The sequence below is a fragment of the Sminthopsis crassicaudata genome, chromosome 3 (genome assembly GCF_048593235.1).
Source record: "Sminthopsis crassicaudata isolate SCR6 chromosome 3, ASM4859323v1, whole genome shotgun sequence".
NCBI classification, from domain to species: domain Eukaryota; kingdom Metazoa; phylum Chordata; class Mammalia; order Dasyuromorphia; family Dasyuridae; genus Sminthopsis; species Sminthopsis crassicaudata.
The window spans coordinates 121,913,450-121,936,989 of NC_133619.1; the positions used below are offsets into that span (position 1 = coordinate 121,913,450).

General features: G+C 32.0%; 1 protein-coding gene across 8 annotated transcripts in view; it reads left to right on the top strand.

The window, feature by feature from the left end:
* The window catches only part of SCEL (sciellin), a 154,806-nt gene that overhangs the window by 95,758 nt on the left and 35,508 nt on the right, over positions 1 to 23,540 (top strand). For 5 of the 8 annotated variants that reach the window (XM_074299306.1, XM_074299305.1, XM_074299304.1 and 2 more), the window contains 14 exons: positions 1,916 to 1,963; positions 3,322 to 3,381; positions 3,905 to 3,964; positions 4,794 to 4,853; positions 5,132 to 5,191; positions 5,841 to 5,900; positions 7,656 to 7,715; positions 10,026 to 10,085; positions 11,346 to 11,405; positions 14,239 to 14,298; positions 15,854 to 15,913; positions 16,344 to 16,403; positions 18,509 to 18,568; positions 19,701 to 19,760. In XM_074299306.1, coding sequence (XP_074155407.1) covers positions 1,916 to 1,963; positions 3,322 to 3,381; positions 3,905 to 3,964; positions 4,794 to 4,853; positions 5,132 to 5,191; positions 5,841 to 5,900; positions 7,656 to 7,715; positions 10,026 to 10,085; positions 11,346 to 11,405; positions 14,239 to 14,298; positions 15,854 to 15,913; positions 16,344 to 16,403; positions 18,509 to 18,568; positions 19,701 to 19,760 — 828 coding nt within the window. The remainder of the gene's footprint in view (positions 1 to 1,915; positions 1,964 to 3,321; positions 3,382 to 3,904; positions 3,965 to 4,793; positions 4,854 to 5,131; positions 5,192 to 5,840; positions 5,901 to 7,655; positions 7,716 to 10,025; positions 10,086 to 11,345; positions 11,406 to 14,238; positions 14,299 to 15,853; positions 15,914 to 16,343; positions 16,404 to 18,508; positions 18,569 to 19,700; positions 19,761 to 23,540) is intronic. The other 3 variants (XM_074299307.1, XM_074299311.1, XM_074299309.1) reach the window with 2 other exon arrangements.

Genomic DNA, 23,540 nt, shown 5'->3' on the forward strand with positions numbered 1-23,540 from the left:
GATAAACAATAATAACATTTTTGTTAAGCTACCTAGGGTGAGAATAGAAAAGGAGAAAACAAATTTTAAAATGTGAGAGACAACTTAGAACTCTAAGGAGTCAATTGTGAACCAAAATTAGAGTGTAATTGAGATGGGTGAGGGAAAGAGATATGAAGAGCCATAGAAGATGATTTGTCAATAAAATGTAGAAATAGGAAAAGAACATGTGTTGGTAGATTTTTAAACTTGGGCTGGACATTTAATGAAAGGAAACTAATTCAAAAGTTTCTGGGTTTGGGATTTTATATAATATAGAGCTATCCATTTCATATGTCAAAGAAAAAGAAGCTGTAGACTTAATTCAAGATATATCTCTGGAGAAACAATCAGAAAGGACTTTGTTTTTTATGGGAATTGGTTGCTCAGAAGCAGAATTTAAAGAGCTTGAAGTAGACCAGGATACTGTCTACTTCAGTATGAACGTGAGAATGAAGATATTCTCACAATGAGAAGGCTGGTAAATGTTTAATAATCACCTTTCCCCTTTCCCCCTCCCCAAATGTCCCCACAACATATTTTTTCTTTTTTTAACCCCATAACATATTTTTAAGTCTGCATTATTAACATTTTCTCCATCACTTTCTAAAATCTAGGTGATCAACAAACAAATAATAAATCAAGTCTTGATTTGTAGTATTTGTCAATTTCTGTAGTGCAAATGCTTGCTTTGAAAATTTAACCATTGACTTTTGCAAGCCAGCTCAAGTTGACTTCTGCACACCACTAGATGAAGCCACATAGCAATCAACAAATATTCAAATACTGCTCCTCACGAATGTAGATTTTTTTTATCTATAACGGGTCTGCCTTATTGTAGCTTGTAGAGAGGAAGTGGGTAGAGGGTGGTCCAGCAGACCGGTTGACTTGAATTAAAATTCTCTCTCTGAAATATGTCAACTCTGTGATTCTAGACCAGACACTTAAACTAAGTGCCCTAGAAAAATCTCTACATCAACCAGTCACCAAGCATTTATTAATTGTTCTAGGAACCTTGCTGAAACTGAAAAATTACAGGATATTTACTAATCTGGGTCAGTAAGGCATCCAGTACATGGATGACACATCAAATTTGCTTTTAAAAAATGAAATTTGTTCCAATTTTCTATGCTTTGGTAAAGAAATTTCTTGTACTATTAGCTGCAAATATAATAATTGACTCACTGAAAAGAAAGAATATGAAATGGGAAGGAGAGGAAAAGCTTTGGGTCTCAAAGATCAAGGTTTAAAGGGAATAATTCCCTTTAGTCCTTTGGATGATGACAGAAGACAAGAAAAATGGTGAATTTAAGAGCTTATTGTTCGGTTTTGTTATATTAATGTAATGGTCAGAATGCAAATATCTGATTAGACTTAGTCCCCTTGAATTGACTGTGAAACTTAATTGATTCTTCCAGAGCCAATGCCAATTCTAAGAGAGAAGGCAGTTATTCAGTCACTTCAGGCCAGATTTTTTCCAACTATTTTCAGTGACCTCTTAAAGTTAATTCCCTTAAGTGCTCTATATTAAGATGTTTTCCCAGCTAAAGAAACTAAAATATCAATTTACTTTTTACTTCATTCTATGTTCATGGAAAAACTTTAAGGTAATGAGTGAAGGTAAAATAATTCTTCATTGTTATTACCGGAGGAGAATCTTTTATATCCATAGAAAGAGGATTTTGATTTAGACAAGTAAATGAATTCCTATTGTTTCTTTATTATAATTATCTTTTCAAAGGGTCATCTGGAAAAGTTAAGCATTATGTTCTTGGTTGGAATGTTCCCATTGAAGATTATGAATTGATCAAATAGTTTTTACAAATTGAACTCACAATTAGACCTAATTTATTGTTGGGTAGATTTTTACTGATGGTGGATTTCTTTTTTTTCCAAGAAGTCAAGACCTGGATAATCTCATCAAAATGAACAGAAACATGAATAGGTAAGATTTAAAGAGCTTTGTTCTTTAAAAATGGAAAATTATATGACTTTTTGTGTGAGATTTGTATGTTAGCAAAATGGAAAGTGCACTGAATCTAAGAAAAACAATCTACAAATATTTGAATAGAAGTCATGTAGGTGAAAAGCTATTGATTCTGCATATCAAAAACATATGTAGCTTTAAAAAATTTAGGATTACTAAATATAGATTTTGTTTTATTTGTATTATGTCCATTTATTGCTGTGGAATAAACTATTTGTGTGAATAATCATGTCACTTTGCTCCAGCCAAACTATGAAAAGCTGGAAGAGAAGACTGAAAATATCTCTTCCCATTAACTTATGTCTGGCTTGGTTTGGTAAATGGTCACAGTTGCTACTGACAAAACATCATTTGTTATTCCAATATATATAATCTGCCTCTTTTGTGTTTTAAATATTGATTGGAGTTTAAGTTTTTTCCTTTTTATATCATGGGAATTTTGCAATATATACTGTATCTATGGAATCTTCCCTTATCATAGAGTAAAACAGTTAATCAAAATTCATCAACAAAATAATAATATATCTAACGTTCCATATCTATGGCCTCCCAACCAACTCTAACAATTATCTCTTGGGTATCCAAGTGATTTCACTTGGGGGCACCTTTTTTTTTCCATCTTTAAAATGTTGAGCCAGATGATTTAAAACAGCTTCCACCTCTAAATCTATTATCTATGACCTTGTAAGAAGAGGGAAATATGTTTCTTCATCTGTCCACCAGTATGAAGATTAGTTATCGCAATTAATCTGAGTTTAACTGCCATTTAGTCTTACATTTTTGCGACCATTTTTTATTTTCTGGCTCTGCACCTCTTACATGAAGTGTTGTGTGACCTAAAAATCTGATAAGAGGCAGTAGTGAATAATTTAACTTGCATTCAATGTTAACTTACAAGTGTTGAATGCAAACAGGTTAAAAATAACTTTTAGTATACAGAATTAGAATGAATGAATGAAAAAAGTGCTAAGCAAACTTTAAAAATGTTAACCAAAACACAGAGGCAGTTATAGTAAAAGCAAAGCAAACAAATAAAGCATTGAGCTAGGGATTAGCAATTAATTAGTAGATTTGGATTCTAGTCCTGGTTCTGCTGCTAATGAGCAGTAGGAAGGCTAGAGTGACAGCCTTCCTGGGCTTCACACTGAAACTCAATACTTTGAAGAATGGCAGTACCTTGGTCTTTAGAAATTGGTAGTTGAATCATTTATTCCAAACTGGTTTAAATTTCCAATCTCTTGAATTTAATGCTATTGCCAAATTAAATGACTATACCATCATTGACTAAAGGCTGGTGTCTGTGTTTATGTTTAAAGGAACCAAGGCTTGGATGGCATTTTCAGAACAAATCATAAGGCAGAAAGAATTGATAAAAAGTAAGACTTGATTTATCTCTTAATTTAAATTTATTATTGTTCAGATAGGTTATTTTAATTGTGTACTCTTTAATTAAACGGGAATTTTGTTTTCTGGCATAGAAATACTAAAACAGATAGCATGGATCTAAAAGAGTTATTCCTTTATTTGAGGTATAATTTACATAGGGAATTATTGTTTCTTTAGAATTTTTCCTCCTCAAATTTCATATGGCATTTTTTTTAACCTTTTTATGTGATAATGCATATTATAGCTCTCTAAATCAGTATCTTATCTCCGTAGAATATAAGTTCATGCAAACAAGGTATTAATTATATATAATGAGCACTAATAAATTAGTTCAATGAACTAAATGTAGTAGGGTCTGTTGGGCATTTTTCTGTTGGGAACACTCACCTCATTGTTGATCAAAGTGGTCAATAAAGTGTTATTCCATAATCTGACAATATTTATATCCTAGATTGTTAATTGATATAATGAACATGAAGAATAACATCATTTTCATTTTTTTCATATTTAAAGAAATCAAGAGCTTGACAGTCTCATTAAAGTGAATCCCCAAATTGAGAAAAATGACAAAGGGTAAGAATAATTGAGTTTTCTAATAATTTGATTATAATAGTTTCACAATGACTATTATTTGAATTTTTATTACTCACTAATTGTCACAGGACAATTTTATCATCATGATTGTTGCTTTCATCTTTTAAAAATTCCTCTTAAGTGCCAATTTATGGACATTGCAATACTGTTTGTGTTTAAACTGACAATGCCAGACATAGTTTGTCTACATCTTGAGGAATTAAATGAGGATGGAGACAATGTGAAAATAAACACCCCCCCTACCAAACATGAATGAGTATTTCTATAAAATATTTGTCATGATTATACTAAATAAAAGTACATGCAGGGTTAAAGACACATTTTGTCTAATGGAAAGAAAATAGGTTTTTAAGGTAATTTCATTTTCAAATAGGGTAGAGTTAACCTATCTTTTATTTGTAGTTCAGCAAAGTTTATGGGAGGGGTCAGATTTTGAGAATTTGAATGATGTAAAAGAAGGTATTTGATGAATTGAAAGAGGAAAGATATTGAAGAAATATGGTAAGAATAGATCAGGGACATGAAAAAGGAAATATATAAATCTTGGGAGTAATGGAATTGGTAGTATGGAGAGATGAGGGAACAGAGGTAATCTAAAATGACTTGATACTTAGTGGGACTTGAAACAGGAATTAGTAGCTTAGTTCAGTTCTCATATAAAGTAGGAAGGATAAAATAGGATATGGACAAAGTAACAAGTGAGAACTGATAGAAAATTGAAGCTATTTTATTAGTAAATTTTCTCTTATGTAGTTAGTGCTTAATAAATATTTGTTGAATAAATGAAATTACTTTTTAATATTTAAAGAAATGAAAAGCTTGACACTATGATTAAAGTGAAGACCAGGATTGAAGAAAATGACAAAGGGTAAGAATTAATCAATAATGGGACTTAGTGGGATTGTCTTTCATATCAACTGTGCTTTAAGTACTAGGCATTTGAAGATTCTGTCATTTATCATAAAATTTTATATGTATATGCAATAGACAGGAGTTATTTTTTACATATCAGAGTTCAATCACAATAGACACAAAAACTTCAGTTTATATTTAGCCATTTAATATTGCTATATTTAAACTTTTCATAAGAAATATCTTTCATTTATAAAGTCATAGATCTCATTTGAATTATTTTCATATTTAAAGAAACCAAAATCTTGACAAACTCATCAATGTGACCTCTCATAAAGACAAAGATGACAAAGGGTAAGGCTTGATGTATAATTCATTTCTAAATTGATTGATTTGAATTGCTGGATATTTGTTGCTGGGAATTTTCAACACAGTGTATTAGACTGAAACTAATTGCCCCTTCTACACAGTGAGCAATAGCAAAAAAATTCAATTAATTAAGTCTCAAATGGCAATAGCACCTTTTGGTTTGGGAGCACTTAGAGGCATTATTTACTAATTCTGGAAACCAGAACAACACTCCAAAATAGGTTTAGGTAAAGCAACTGGGGCTGAGGAGAGCAAAAAAAATGTAAATTTGGAGGAAGATATCGATTGCTGCACAAGGATACTGACTCAGGGGTCAATTAAGGGCTGGGCCAAGGCAGGAAGCACCTAATGTGCTGATATTGGGCAAAGTAAACGTCATCTGGTAGCTTCTGATTTACACTAATTGATCTTGCTCAGTACTAAATTCAGTGGTTTCTATCTGTTAAAGGGTTACAAGTACTGCCAATCACTCTCTAAATTTTGACACCTCAAGTCAAAGCCCCCCAATTACCTCTGACTTATTGTGGTTCTGGGTCACTTAATGGGTGGTGAAGAAGCTCTCATGAACTGCTACTGAAAAAAAAAACTGACAACCTTAACTTGACTAATTTCTTTTTTCTTGATATCTTTAAAGAAACCAAGGACTTGACAGTCTAATTAAACTGAATCACACAGCAGACAGAAGTGGCAAAAAGTAAGACTACTAATTTGTTAGAATTATTTCCTAAGTCAATTTCTTTACTTTTTAAAAAAACTTTATATCAACTTTTTGCGTCTTGGTTTCCACAAATGAAAAACTAGCTAAAAAGTGCTTATTAAAGGGGCATCTAGATGACACAGTGGATGGAATACCAGCCCTGAAGTGAGGAGGACCTGAGTTCAAATATGACCTCAGACATTTAACACTTCCTACCTGTGTAACCCTGGGCAGTCACTTAACCCCAATTGCCTCAGCAAAAAAAGTTTTAAAAAAAAGTGCTTATTAAATCTGTCAATAAACATTTATTAAGCACCTACTATGTGTCTGGCACTGTGATAAGTCCTTGTCATCAGGGAGCTCAGAATCTAATGGAAAACAAGAAACAAACAAATAAGTACTGAGAAGCTATTTAGAAGATAAATAGGAAATTATTATGAGACAGAAGGCACTAGAATTAAAAGTAATTGGGAAAAGCCTCCTGTGGAAGATTTTAATTGGGACTTTAAAAAAGCTAGGGAAGCTAGTGGACAGAAATAGTCATGGGGGACCGATTAAAAAATTGTCCAAAGATGAGAGATGGAGTGTCAGATTCATGGAAAACAAAGAAGCCAGTGTCACTAAATTGGTGAATACATGGTGAGGAATAAGATGTAAGAACACTAGAGAAGCAGGAGGGGACAGGGAGGGAGGGAAGGGAGGAAAGAGATAAGGGAGAGCAAGAGAAGGAAAGGAAGGAGAAAGGGAGGGAGGGAGGAAGAAAGGAAGAGAGGAAGGGAGGAAAGAGGGATAAAAAAAAAAAAGGAAGAAAGAAAGGGGAAAAGGAGAGGAGGGAGGGAGAGAGGGAAGAAGGAAGAAAGGAAAAAAGAGTATAGTGGGGGAAAATCAGCCTCAGAACCTGAAAGATGAGTTCAAGTTCTGTCAAATATTGAATGTTTAACTCTGGGCAAATTTATCCCAGACATTGGTAGGACTTTAATAATCAATATATTTCCAGTGCTATTATTATTCTTAGCCATGATTATTTCTCTTCTGATACAGAATGCTAGATAGATATGCTAGATATTTGGTATGCACAGAGTACATTAAATAAAGGCTTGTAACAACAATTGAAGCAATTAGTTGGCACAAGGGATAAAGTGCAGGCCTGGGAATAGGAAGACAAGTTAAAATCTGACCTCAGATACTGATTGTATGACCCTGGGCAAGTCACTTAACACTGTTTGCCTCAGTTTCTTCATTGTAAAATGAGCTGGAGAAGGAAATGGAAAACCACTGGAATATCTTTGCCAAGACAGTCTCAGATAGGGTCATAAAGAATCGAACATGACTGAAACAACTGAACAATGGCAAGTTATTATTATTATTAATTATTAACAGAATTGTTTAAAGATAGTATCAAAAATCTGCTTCTTGAACTTTGTTTTAGTAGCTTATGCTTAATAAAGAGTCTAAGACATTAGTAGTTTTATTAGAGTGAATTCCCTAATCAGTTATAATGAGAAAAAGATTTAATGGGAATTTTTGTTTTTAAAACATATATAGCTAAGTATGTTTCAGTGATAGCTACACAATGGGAAGACTTTAACTTGACATCATTATCAACACAGGTTACATTACCATAATCAAGTCAAATGTCCTTACTTATCATTTTAGTCCTAGGGCCACTTCAAGGTTGGGTGGATATTTGGAGTTAATGTTGATGTAATATCATGTTGCTAACTTGATTTTTTCAAAAAATATTTATTAAAGAAGCCAAGACTTTGACAGCATCATCAAAGTGAACCCCAAAGCAGACAAAAATGGAAAAGGGTAAGAGCTGGTGGGATATATCTTAATCCAGGGCAATTTTTTCCCCTTTTATATATAATCTCATTGACCAGAATTTTACTTCTAATGGGCTTTGGATTTCCATGTCATATTCCTATTTTCAATCCTCAATTTAATATATACAGTAGTGTATGGTCAATTTTATGCACACCAATATTTTTGTTATAGAATTATTATCTTAGGTTCAACTTTCATCTTTATGAAGATTTCTGTATACAACCCTAATCTCTCTCTTGAGTTCCAATCTTTTATCACAACTGCCTTTTGGACATCTCTAACGTGATGTTCCAAAGGCATCTCAAACTTAAAATGTCCAATGGGGAACTCTTTCCTTTCTCCTCCAACCTTTCCTTCTACCATATTTCCCTGTTAATATCCCTTCAATCAGATAATATTTGTAAAGTACTCAGCAAAGTTCCTGGCACATTCTAAAAGCTATATAAATACTTGTTCTTATACTTGCAATTATTATTGTTATTATTTTTATCTTCATCCTAGATGCCTCACTTGCACTTACTATACTTTCACAGTCTGTTGCCAAGGCTTTCTACCTCTTCAAAAGCTATTGTATGTACCCCCCTTCTCTCCATTCATATAGTTACCATCCTAGTATAGACCCTCATCACTTCTCACCTGAGCTATTACAACAACCTACTTTTGTCTCTATGTTCAAACCTCTCCCCTCTGCAATCCATTTTTCATTCAGCTAGCAAAATGATTTTTCTGAAGTCTAGATCTCTCTCTCTCTCCTCTTTCTTCTCTCTCTCTCTCTCTCTCTTTTTTTTTTCTCTCTCTCTCACACCCACAATTTTAGTGACTCATTATTTAAAATATATAATTCTGGTTACTTTTAAGTCATTTTAAAACTTGGCCTTTCCTATCTTTTTAAAATGATTTTATTTCTATTTTATGAAATAAAACAAGCATTCCCAAAACATAATATAATCAAAAAGATGATAACACATGAAACTGAAAATCTGTTATATATAGTGTCATTCCTTTTAAATATATAATAAAATTGTCATGTTAATTTCTTTTTTTTTTCCTTCCCACCTTCCCATCCCATGGCTATCATTTGTCATAAATAGATATAAATATACATATATGTATCTCTCTCTCTCTCTCTCTCTCTCTCTCTCTCTCTCTCTCTCTATATATATATATATATATATATATATGTATGTATGTAAATATGTGTGTGTATGTGTGTATCCAATGGTAGCTATGGGTTGGAGGAAGAGAAGAAAAAAAGACATTACATGAAAATTTTAGTGTATTTTTTTTTAAAAAAGGAATAGCAAGTTGTACATAGTAGATTTGCAGTTTCATGCTCAATACTTTTGCTTTAATGTGTAGATTTTTGTATATATATATATATATATATATATATATATATATATATATATATATATATATATACCTATATAATAAAATTGTTCTGTACATACTTCCATTTATTAGTTCTTTCTTTGGATTAGAAGATAACATTTTCATATGGACTTTATTAAGTTAATTTGAATATTTATAATAGTCAAAATGACTTAGTTGCTCCAAGTTGTTCTTAAAAACAATATATCTGTTACTGTATACAAAGTTCTGTTGACCTTTTGAGATCTCAAAAAACATATTGAATATTTTTCTTTCTGAGACATTGGCTATAAGTAAATTAAATAGGTATAGATAGAAATTCACCTATATAAAGTGTATATGTACACATATTCAAACATATTTCTTTATATACAGTAAACAAAAGAATTTCTAGGAGTTACTCCTGGGTGAGAGGGCAGTGAGTCAAAAAAGACCTCAAGTAGGAAATAGCACATGTGAGTGTTAGTTAATGGAACAGGAAATGTGTAACCTGAAGAAGAACTGACTTTAGGGGGAAATGATGGTTATATTTATGTATGTGAAGGGCTATCATCCAAAAGAGAGATTTAGGCTTGCTTTACTTGCTCCAGAAGGCAAAACCAGGAACAATAAGGGGAAATTGCAAAGAAGAAAATTAAGGTTCTAGGTAATGAAAAATTCCCTAACAATTGGGACCATTTAAAGGTCAATAGATTGCTCTAGGAAAGGTTTTTTGATCCCCTGTTAGGAATTTCATGGATTCAGATCTGGTGATTCTTGAAGACTTCTGAAGTATATTCCAATTTGAAGATACTGTGATTCAGAGTTCCAGGATGAAATTCCTTAAATCCTTCCTTTAAATATTAAAAAAAAAAAGCTAAACACGTGTTTAGTACTGTGTTATTTCAGTAAAATACTTTTTTTTTTTTTTTTTTCTTTTTAAAGAGATCAAACTCTGGATAATCTCATCAAAGTGAAGCCTAATCAGAATGAAAATATCACTGGGTAAGTCCTACTGACAAGTCACCTCTATAGGAGGATCAAAGGAAAAATGAAATGTACTTTTTAGGGCTATTTTTAACCTTAAAAGCTTTTTTTTTATATTCATAATTAATGATATAAGCTGAGTATCTCTAACTATTATTATAAATCAGGTGCATATACTAACACCTTTGAGGGCTGATTTAGTCTTTTCTGGAGGATTGGAGGCTTTCTTTCTAAAGTTAGAGATGAAAATGGCCACCATAGTTAAAGTTTTTTTTCTTTTTCTATGTGTCATAAATGTGAATATGACTGCTTTACTGGACAATCTATAATGCTTACACCTTCTGCTATTTCCTCTAATCATACCTTAGTTTCTAATATAGAAATAATATTTCTATGCATGAGGTTTCTGTGGCCTCCCGATACATGAGATGAATTAATTCTCCTGATTTCAGTGACAAATGAAATAATTTATCATATTGGCTTGCTGTGTGCCAAATAAATACTATGCAAATGCTAGAAACAGAAACACAAAACCTGAAAGAGTTCACATTCTAATGAAGGAAGATTCTATCTATCTAGACATAGAGACAGATGTATGTATGTGTGTGTGTGTGTGTGTATATATATATATATATATATATATATATATATATATATATATATATATATATATATATGTGTGTGTGTGTGTGTGTGTGTGTGTGTGTGTGTGTGTGTGTGTACTTTATCATCATAGTAAGGACCTTGGCCTACCTGTGGTGAATGGAATTAAGTGAGAATGGGGAGCATAAATAAGACCAATCATCTTAAAATAATATCCTCTTTATTTAAAAATGAAATAGTTAATTGTATCTACTTCCTTGAATAGTAATTTGCTATATCTCCACACATCAAAGAATGGTTAGTTTTACAATGCCCATTTTGGGTTCAACTGATGACATATATCTTTGGATAAGATTGTTTTTGTTAAATAAGAAAGTTTTAAGTTGTGTAAAAAATTTGTTACATAATAAATAGATAATTGTAATTATTTGTCTTGAGGTTAAAAGAGGTCTGGGGAATCATATTGTTAATTTTTTTAGGAGATAGTTTATTTTAAATAGAATCCAGTTTTGGACATTCTGATATGATATTCCTTGGCATCCAACATTTCCATTTGCTGTTTTGGAAAAAAGAATATGTTTACTATTTCTTAAATTGAGGCATTGTTCATATTTTTGAATAGTATTTAAGCTGACTATCACTAACTGGAAACTCTTTTTTTTTTTTTGTTTAAAGAAAACAAGATCTTGACAGTGTCATCAAAGTAAACACTGAAAGAAATAAAAACACCCAGAGGTAGGATATGTGGAACTTTTGACTCTTTTTTTGCGTGTGTATACAAATGCATTTGATTTTTTAATCTGGGAATTTCAAGCTCAAATTGAATACTTGCTTTTCAAACTGAAAATAAACTAGAAATCTAAAAGTGATTGAAGTAGAATGGTGCATTTTTGTGCTTTGATGTAGCTTATGGCCATCTAGTATGGTATTTGAGAGCTACGAGTTAGTGGAGTAGAAAGTAGTCTAGCCTTGTAATCAGAATATATGAGGTTCAATTTTGTAAAGCACAGTTTTATTAGAAAGAGTGCCAGGCCTGGAGTCAGGAATATGTAATAATCATGTTCATGAATTCAATCTGTTCTCACTTAATAGCTCTGGGACTCTTAACCCTGTGTGCCTCAGTTGCCTCCTCTGTAAAATGAGCTGGAGAAGGAAAATATCAAACCACTCCAATATTATTGTCAGGAAAACTTCAAATGGGATCAGAAAGAATCTGTCACAGCAAAAACAACTAAACAACAACAACAAAAACCAAGTGTTTTTTCAAGGCATTGTACTAAGACCTGGAGATACAAAAAACAAAACAAAAGCAAAAAACAACCCTAAACAAACACAAACAAAGAGACACTCTTTATAAGTTCTCAGGGACTTTTACTCTACTTACCTAATTATGTCTGCTTTCTACCCCTAAAAGGTTTTGCCCTCTTGTTTAATTTCCTAACTCTCTTTAAAGGTAGATTCAGTTCTCTAATCAATGTAATACTTGCACTACTCAGCCGACATAGTGGTACTGAGAAAAAATATAATATAATAACACAATAAAACAACATTGTAAACAGAAAAAACCTACACAAAGATGAGCTGGGGTTTATTATTATTATTTTGAAAGGTTATATTTTTTTTTGGTCTTAGTTTTTTTTTTTTTTTTTTTTTTTTTCCCCAAGCAAATTGAATGTTTTATTTATTCGTTATTCAAGAGCTTCAACCTTTTAAACCTCAATTTAACCTAAAAGGTTTCTTTCATACTGGATAAGGGAATCCAAATTATTGTTGGTTTTCAGTCAGGAGACAACCAGAGATGAGGCTTTAGATTGAGTCTCACCTCTGACATTTTATTGCCACTTGATGCTGTGCAATTATTTAAACTCCCAGAGGCATAGATCCCTTATCTATAGATGGGCATAATGACAAGAACAGTGAGAATAGCTCATAGTTGTAGAGTCTTTTAAAGTACATATTTGGACTTTGTAATGTTGTGCAAAATTTGGGGGTTATTCCAAATTCTAAATGTATGTATTTATGTCTATATGTCTATATATATTTATAGAAATATCTGTACATCTATCTATACACACATGTATATAAATTTCGTATATATGTATACATAAATGTCACATGAATATGTGTATATGTCTCTATTTATATATATATATATATATATATATATATATATATATATATATATAAAAGCATACATACATACATTAAAGAATTTCATTTGATCTTTGGAACAATCCCAGGAATTTTGTAAACATGACAAGTCCAAATAAGGTAGTATATAGAGAGCATTCTGTAAAATTTAAAATAATATATGTATAGGGAAGCTACATGGCATGAAGGATAGAGTGTTGGGCCTAGAGACAAGAAGATTCATCTTCCAGAGTTCAAATCTGTTCAACTACTTACTAGCTGGGTGGCCTTCGGCAGGTCACTTAACCTAATTTGTCTCAGTTTCCTCATCTGTAAAATGAGCTGAAGAAGAAAATGACAAACCATTCCATTATTTTTGTCAAGAAAACTCTAAAGAGACTCATGTAGAGTTGGATGTGATTGAACGATAACAAAAAGCAAAGAAAGACAGTGTTTGGTTAGTTTTTGGTAGTATTTGGAGCCCAGCAGGTTCAAATCTGATTTTTTTTTTTTCTGAGGCAATTGGGGTTAAGTGACTTGGCAGGGTCACACAGGTAGGAAGTATTAAGTCACATTTGAACTCAGATCCTCCTGCAAGTATGATTTTTGACCTATGTTTTCCAATTAATCTATTAATCTCTCAGTATTCTGGGCAGTTCTCTAAGCCTCTATGCTGGTATTGACCTGATTTGGGAGAGGAAATTTCCTTCTCCTGGAGGTTCCTGTGTCAGTAAAGTTAAAGCTCCAATCCCTATTCCTATCACTAACAATGTAATGACTGTTGAACTAAAAACTTTTCAGTAGGATATTATGTCCAAAGCCACAAAGTCCTATTCCTACAATTATTCTGGTAAACAAGGGAAACAGATTTGTTCTTCCTATGATAGAGGTAGATTCTATCTTTTCAATGATTCAAATACTATGTAGCTCAGTGTTTTATTTTGACTTGGTAGGTGAACCCTACATATCTTTCCCCCAATTTTTATTAAGTTTTTTTTTTTTTTCAAAGTGTGAACTATTACTCTTATCTTCATTTGGAGGCATTTCATTGGAGGGATTTTTATTTTTTTTAAAGAATGAAAGGTATTTTTCACACATATTTTCTTTGAAGACCAACTTGTAGATTACCTGGTCTAGTAAGGATTTTGAAATTTAATTTATTTAATGAACAAAAATCTATTTCTATGCCTTCCTAACTTCTCCCACTTCCCCTGAGGAAAAAGAAAAGAAAAACATTTCAACAAACATGCATTGTTAAAACAAATTCCTATATTAACCGTGTTCAAAAACTATAATTCAATCTGAGAATTAAACTTCAAATGTAGCACAGGCAGAAGAGATTTTTTTTTTAAATTTTCACACTATTCATTTATTGTTGTCATGATGTTTGCATTTGACATAAACTTTTTCTGATCAAAACTTCATTTTTCATTTGAAGAGGTCAAGAGCTTGACAGTTACATCAAAGAGAATCCTTCAGCAAACAGAAATATTCCAGGGTAAGATTTATAGTTTCCTGCTTTATCCTTTAAAAAATTCGTGCTCAAAAACAGAAACTGAATTCTATAAAAGTTGTAAAGTATCACTCAAATCCTATGGTTTCTGAAGAAAAAAAATGCTATTCCATGTAACACTCCAGCTCAAGAACATGCTTGGTAAAGTAGAGCAAATTTATGGAAAGATTGGGTGTTATGATTTTCCTATTGCACTAGTTGTTCCCTTGTTTCTTGAAGTAGGAAAAGTTTCATTTATCCTTACATCAGATTCAAAAGTATTGATTCTACTTTCAGGCTATAGTTAACATAATTTTAGAAATCTGGATGAAAATAATAATGTCATAAAAACCTGAAAGTTTCCAAATATCCAGGTATTTGATTTTTATTAATTACTGCCTCAGAGTCTTCTATTCAGTCTTCATTAGGATCATAGTGTGCAGAGAAGAGGGTGAAAAAGGCAGGTTCACATGTGGATTCATGTTCCACATCTGGGTGGCTCAGTACATCAGAGGAGGACTTGCTGATGCTGCAGGATGTGGGAAACATATGTAGTTGTAATTTTATTAAGATGGAAAGTAGGAGTATACTCACGGCTGAATAGTGAAACAATGATGGTTGGGTTTTTTTTGTTTGTTTTTGTTTTTTAGTGATGTGATATAGAGCTTTACATCACATTTAAAGGTATTATTTGTCACATTTCTAGAGTCATTTCTGGATTTATTTATTTATTTATTTTTTTGGTAAAAGGTAGGTTTATTTAGGAGAAGAGGTTACATATAAAATGTAGAGTTAGCAAGGAAAGGAGTTTTAACAATTAATGATGGAAAAGACAAGTTTCCTAGTGGAATTCACAATTAACCAAAAGCTATTCCATGAGATAGGAATATACTCTTGACTGACATCCTAAAAGAGTTAATTAGCTATAAGAAGGAGAAAGGCAACATGAGGCATAGGGGAGAAGGGAAGGGAAAATACAACTAAGCAGAATTGCTGGTGGCAGACTGCCATTACTACTTTTGATCCTTATAGTATTTGTTGCTAACACAAACAATCATTTGTAGCTTTAGCTTAGCTCAAAATTATAAAATGGCCAGAGGAGAGGCTGAATAGATTAAAGAGAAATTGGTTATATATTTAAATAGTGAGCTCTGTGATTGATTAGAATGCTTTTCATGGAACATTGCACATTATAAAGTATCTCTGAAGTTGCTAAAAAAATAACATTTTCTGTCTGCCCTTCCACATTGGACTTGGTAACGATAATGTGATCCCTTTGGCACAGGTAGAATGAATTTCATCATAAAAGAGATATTATGAGGAAAGCAGAATTTCAATATGGTATCTCTGGTTGGACTTGGAATACCAAAATTCGATGCTTCTCTAGCTGTCTTTCAATTAATTTGGAGAGCCTGGACACATGAGAATATATTAATAGATAATATTTAGCCTCCTAGGGGTTACTTGTATTAATATTATATATACTATTTCTTAGTCTTAGAAAAAATGTTTTATTTTCTTCATATGAAGTTGACCTGATCTTTTTCTTCAATGTTTAAAGGGGCTCAAACCTAGACAACCTAATCAAAGTGAATCCTGCAACCCACAGTCATAGCCAGGGGTAAGACTTATGGAAATCTTTTCTTTTACAAAAGTTGCTATGAAAATATTTGATCCATGTGCTAGTGGAAAATGACATTATGACCAAAGTGTGCTTCAAGTTCAAATCTGACTTAACAAGGAGTATTTAAAGTGGTTAGGTGAAATATTTTTGGTTGGCCACAACTATACTAATTGGTTGACTAATTTGTTTAATTTAAACCTGAATTTTACAAAATTTATCTTCTGACAACAAATGGGAATTCAAATAGTTACATCAATTTTAGTGTTAGACATTTTGCTCTGATTAGGTCTAGAGTACAAATGTAATAGGATATTTGTAACAAATTTCCTCCACCTTAATCTTCATTAAAATTATTAATAATATCAATGCTAATGTTAAGTATTTATAATAATAACATTTATTTTGAACTTTTTTTTAATGTTTAAAGGGCCCAAGATCTTGATAAGCTCATCAAAGTAAACCCACGAATAGGAAAAGGTGATCAGGGGTAAGATTTAATTAGCTTCTTTAAATTTTATAAAACTTTGTGGAAATGTACAAAAATTCAATGACTATAATTCTGAGAAAATTCAAACTTTCCAATCAATTTATCACCAAAATATTGTTACCAACCTTTGATTATATAGGTAAATGATTGGTTTTTCAAGGTTTATATCAATGCTTTTTAAAAATTATTATTTCAGCTTTGTTTTTCTTTTCTAATAAATAGAAGCATTGTGGTATAGTATGTACTGGACATGAGAACTGGGTTCTAGTCCCAGATCTAATCTTAATGAGGTGTGTAACTTTGAATAAGTCCTTTAACCTTTCTGTGGCAGGGTTTTTCCTTTTGTAAAATGAAGTTGGACAAAATAATCTCCAAGCTCCCCTTAGTTCTAAAATTTTATGCTTCTATAATTGCCTTTTCATGATTATTTATTTTGCATTAAAAAAAAAAACAACACTCTTAGATTTCTTTGAATCTGCTTTACTCCATCAGACCATTGAAGCTAGAAATAAGACGAAGAGCTAACTTTTATTTGCATGTATGAAGCATATGACCTAACCAGAGACTGGGGCCTTCCCTTAAATCCTCTATATAGGTTTCTTGAAGTTATGAGTCATTGACAGAGTAGAGGTACAAAAGATCCTGGAAACTGTAGAGAAGATTAAACGTACCAATTAATTTCTTGTTATAAATAAAATCCAATAAAATCATATAAAACCAATAAAGTAAAACATAAAAACATTAAAAAACATAAATAAATCATAAAACCAATAAAATCATAAGCACATTGAGTGATGAAGTAAGATAATATAGGAATAAAAAACCTTATAGTGAAGTCCAAAAATATTACATTATTTTACCTTTCCTCTAGCCCTTTATACATTTTGTGGATACCAAAGGAGCATATGGGCTATTTTTGGATGTTCATTATTAGCCAATCTCCATTTCTAATCATCTATTTTATGGTATCCTTTATGTATTCTATGTACCTTTCTGCAGTCTGCTTATCCTTATACTTTACATCTCTCCATGAACCTTTCAGTTCTTGTTAGCTTTAATATGTTGAAGACTTGCAGCCATACTACATCACTAGAAATATATCAATAATTAGATGGGCCTTTGTTTTAGAGAGAGACTTGGGGTACTTAAAAGTACATTATAATTTCTCAAAGGCAATCCATACTGTTTCCATTCTCTTATCCGACTTTGCTCCTTATCTATTTGTAGCATTTGTACAAGATACATGCACTAATGAACCATCTCTATATTTAAAAAAAGACAGAGAATCAGTTTTGCATTTTTAGCCCAATATTAAGTTACTTAGAGAATTAGCAAACAATATTAGACAAAAAATTAGCTCTTTAAATAAAAGGAGGTGAATATGACAGATAAGGTATAAATTTAAAGCAATGAATGAAACTAATTTTGTTTGTATGTTCAGTCTCATTACTTTATAATATTTATATGTAAACATATGTATAAACTATATTCATGTATTGTTATTTGCATAATATACCACCACATTCATATATCATGTATGAATAATATGTACATGTGCATACATATACATCTGTATATCTGTTTAGATACATGTGTGTATGTACATATGTGTGTATATACATACACACATATGTACATACATACACACATATCTATGATATAGAATCAATACATATTTACTTTATTTCCATAGCAAATCCTAGGTGAAACCAAAAAATGTTATATATCATAACATCTTTTTTTATTTTTTGATGATACCTCTTACAGTTTCATAACACATTCCAGATGCCTTTTTTCTGATTATTCTTTATGTAAATTTGGTAGGAGATAGTGAATAAGGAGAAATTTTACTCTGCAAGTGGGAATTAGATTTACTGAGCCAATAGTTACTAAAATGCAATCATCATATGTATTAAGAGCTCACAAAATCTTAATAGATTTCTATTTTTACACAGGGCTAAAGATTACCATTAAAAGCTAAAATATCAAACAGCAAGCATTTAATCAATTCAAGTGATATACAGATTCTGTGTTCAATAGTTAATATTTATTTTATGCCCTTCTGTTCAATTTTTTGTTGTTATTGTTGTTGTTAATATTTTAAGAAACCAAGATTTGGATGATCTCATCAAAGTGAACCGACCAGCAAATAAACCTACTCCAGGGTAAGATAAGCATTGGTTCCTGAATTAGTTTTCTCTAATATGTACTCAAAAATCAGCTAAATTAGACACAATAATTTCTGCATGACAACTACACTTAAACAACTATATCATAGCTCGGGCATAAGTGTAAAATGAGTACAAATGTAGCCCAAACAAAACAAAGGGAACTTTGGTCAGCAAACAATTTATGAAAGCAGATAAGGAAGTTGTAGGCTGATGAAATTCTCATGCCTACTTGGTATATTTAATCATGAGACTATGTTTGCTTTTTCCTGCCTTAAATGTTAAGGGAATAGAAAGTGGGGGATAATTAATAATTATCTTGAGAAAAATGTGGTAGAGAAACCACCGCAGATTAGTCTCTCCTACTTGCCTCAAAAGATTTTCAACAGTATGAAACTGATTGGTGTAAAAGCATTACAGAAAAGCAGAAAATAGTATTTTTTCTGGTGTTTACAATTCTCTATTAAAGCCTGGAAAGACATAAACTGATGCTGAATGAAGTAAGAGAATCATGAGAACAATGTACACAGCAAAGCAACATTGTGTGATGATCAACTATGATAGACTTTGCTCTTCTTAGCAATACAATGATCTAAGACAATTCCAAAAGACTCATGAAGGAAAATACTACCCACATCCAGAGAAAGAACTCTGGAGTCTGAGTGGAGACTGAAGCATTCACTTGGGGAGGGGAGGTTGTTTCTACTTTCTTAAGGTTTTTCCCTTTAATTCTGATTCTTCTTTCACGATGTGACTAATATGGAAATATGTTTCATATGATTATACATGTGTAGGCTATATCAGACCTGCTTGTTATTTTGTGAAGGGCAGAAGGGAGGGAGGGAGAGAGAAAAAATCAAAATCTTATAAAATAAATATTGAAAACTATCTTTACAGGTATAATTTGGGGAAAATATTAAGTAGGGAAATTTTTTAAAGAAGAAAATAATATACATACTATATTTGTATGAGTCTGTACACGCATACACAAGCATAAACATACATGCACACATACATCCCAATTCCCTTTTAAGATGATGAGCTCTGGGATATCATTGAATTTATTCAGGTGCTCATTGAATTCTTGTCATTGATTTACTAATCTGATCATTTTCTTTTTTGCTTTTAGGGGAGAAGGTCTTGATGAGTTCATCAGTGTGAACCCCAAAGCGATCAAAAATATCACAGGGTAAAAAATATAAGCATTTTCTTTCCCTCCTTCTATTATCTCTTATTTAGATAACAAATAAGCCTGAATCAATTCAGAAAAGAATCCAATAATTGACTTTGAGCTGGTATTTGCTCAGCAAAATTTTCTTATATTCACTTATTTATTAATCAATTATTCAAGCACCTAATATTTGTCAGGCACCATTCTAGGAACTGAGGATAAAAAAAAATAAAGATTTGTCTTAAAGAAATTTATATTCCAGTGGCTGGAAACAACTTATACAAAGATAAACAAATGCAAAATAAATCCAAAGTAATTATCAGGTGGGAAGGACACTAACAATGGAGAAAATTGATTTACGCCTGGAACTGAATACTTGAACTGAGAACTGTAGGAATTCTAAAAGATTGAGTGACATTCTTGGCCTAAGGCAAAGCCATGGAGACGGAAATGGAATATAGAGCATGAGGAAAGTAAACCAGTTTTCTGGAATATCATATATATAAAGTAGCATAATATTCAATTAATGTGTAAAGGTAGATTGGAGCCAAATTATGAAGAATTTTAGAGGTCAAGTAGAGATTTTTTTTTTCTTAGAGCTTATTGATTATAGGAGTGACATTGTCAGACTTATTCTTTTGGAATATTGCTTTGGAAACTATATAGAGGATGGATTGAACACAGGAGAGACTTGGAGTGGGATAGCCTTTTCCCATCTTTCCTAGTTAGAAAGCCACTTGGGATCTTATTTTAGACGACGGAGATCTGAATTACGATGACAGTTTTGAGACTGGAGAGAAGAGGATGAATATGAGAGGCATTTGCAGGTAGAATCAGTAAAGTCATTCCTTGGGCTTTCAACGCATTATCCTGTCTTGGTATCCTCCTATATTATTATTCTTTGTAAATACAGGTTCAGACGTATATAGTCCCTGCTTAGATTGTAGTCTCATTTCACCTTTACTTGGTGAATCTATACCCATTCTTTAAAGTTCAACTCAAGAATCATATCTTTCAAGAAGTCTTCTATGAACCCCTTGTTATTAACAGACTTCTACCCTGGGTCTTTTTTTAAATACTCATTCATAATATTTTAGCATATTTACAGGTAGCATAGTATATTGTGTATTGAGAACCAGCCACAGGATCAAGAAGACCAGAATTCATGTTCCATCTGTGTAATTCTGAGTAAATCACCTAAACTCTCAATGCCATGAACTATCTTCTAAGATTATAAATTTTGAGGTGTCAATCTGCACTGGTAGAGGAGGTTTTGTTACCATTAATTCCCTATGTCAGTGAATTCATAGGTCTGATTTTTTAAAAAAATACTTATCATATGCTGGTGTAGTGTGTTTATGTCTTCCTTTCCTAGTAGGCTAAAAATGCTATGTGGGTAGAAGCTAAGTAATTTAAAAATTATGACTCCCTAAACACCCAGTTGTTGTTGAGTTGTTTTTCAATTATGACAAACTTCTTTGTGTTTCTATTTGTTGTTTTTCTTTTTTTGGGGGGGGAGGGGGAGGGTGTTGTTCAAAGATACCATTTTCTTCCCCAGATTATTTTGCAGATGAGGAATTGAGGCAAATACAGTTAAGTGACTTGCCCAGGCTCAAGTTGCTAGTATCCAGTTTGAGACTGGATTTGAACTCAGGAAGATAAATTTGACTCCAGGCCTAGGACTCTATCCATTATGCCATCAGACAGCCCTTAAGCCCTAGTAGGTGTTTAATAAATATCTGGAAAATTGAATTCTTTGGTTCTTGGGTTTTTGCAACAATGCAAATGAATTAGAAATTAGTAAGAAAGTGAGAGTATATTTATTTGAAGTAGATTGTGATTCTCATTGGCTCCATCTTGGAATCTTTTGCAGTTCTAAAACTTTTCATTCTATTTTGCAACCTTTACTTGTATATCAGTTAGTCAGTGAATAATTATGACACAGTCACTAGGTTCCTGGCTCTGTGCTAGAAACATAGCATTCACTACATAGTCTGCCTTTTATGTGTCATTGTAGTCTCTGAGCACCAAATTGAGAAGCCAGTAGACATATTCATTTAGCAACAGCTGGTAATTATCATACATTAAAGCTAATTAAGTGTTGGAAGTAGAAAGATATTATTTGGAGAAAATAGGTTGTCCATATCAATGTAACAGCTTATACTTAAGAAAATACATAAAATACTTATTTCTTGAAGCATTTTCTGATTTAGCTAATTGAGTTTAGAATGCATCTTTACTTGTACTTAAGAAAACATGGAAGAAGCAAAAATTGTACCTCAATCAAGAAATCAATATAATAAATAAATAAAACAAGCTACAAGGTATATTATAAATTCCTAATTTGTCTTATAAATATTATCCTTGAAGAAGTAGCATGGGCTAGAAGGCTGAGACTTCAATCTTATTAATAAAATTAACATCTTGCCAGGTTGTTTTAGGATCAGTTAATATCTACAAACAAACAATTTGTGTAAATCTAAGAAGAGCATTTTAAAGATCTAAAATCCCAAAGAGCTAAATATCCTTAAATATTACATATGAGACTTGGCTATTTTAATACAACAAAATTTAATGGGAGGCAATATGTTACCTGACATATTCTTTCCCCAGAAAGAATTCATCTCCAAGTTTTCAGGAATATTTGTATTTAGCAGAATGCTGTGCATCTAGGAGGTGCTCAATAGGTATCTGTAAGCCCAGTTGTGTCTTCCATTTGATGGCCATTCACATTAGCCTCATTACTGGACTCTCACAAATTGGCTTGCATTTTGATTGGTGATTAAGGAGTCTAGTATATACTTAATATATTCTTGGAAATGAGGGCTATAACCAAGTCTCTTTTGTTCAATAAAACAGTAAGAGAATGAAGATTCCCTGTGTTTTTTTTCCAGCTTCTTCCATCTGGCTAACTCCAAAGATAAAAATGTCTGCTATTTTTCTGGGAAATGTACAGCATGTGTAGTTACAGTGTAAAACACTACTCTGGATTATGTTTTTTAAAAAGAAATTATGCTTTGCCTTTTGTAAGATAGGAAGTTAGCATTGTTTATAATACCATTATCATCCTGACATTGCTTTTTTTTAAATTGAAAAGGGTGTGTTAAATACAGTCAGAGATTACTTGGTTATGTGTAATCACTGCTGATAGAAATTTATGATAATGGAAGTTTATTAGGTTTTTAATTTATACTTTCCCCCCAAGGAAACTGTCATATACCTTAATTCCTTACCTAATAGTATCTTTGTTATTAAAAATTCTGGCATGGAATCAGGAAGCTCTGATTTCAGATTTGATAGTAGATGTTTACTAGTTGCAATCCTGGACAAATCATTTAACCTTTGTCTGCATTAGTTTCCTCATCTATAAAATGAGGATAATAATAGCATTTGTCTCCCAAGGTTGTTATAAGAATCAAATGAGATGTTATTTGTAAAACAGCACAAAGCCTGGCATATAGGAGGCACTATATGAATGTTAGCTATTCTTATTATTAATTATTATTGTTATGATTACTATTCAACGCTCTCTCCACTATGCCACAACTGTAGGATAAATGTTAATGATCCTGTCCTTAAATATAGATAATTGAGCATTCAATAAAGGGGAAGGGGAAGGGAACAAATATTTATTACCATAGACTAACTGCCTCATGAATGATATAGAACTTACTAAACATTTACTCCAGGTTAAGTACAGCATTACCTGCTAGGGATACACAGATAAATTTGAAGATATTCCTGACCTCTCAAGGAACATACATTCTAAAAAGGGAAATTATATAGAGCAGCATGGTG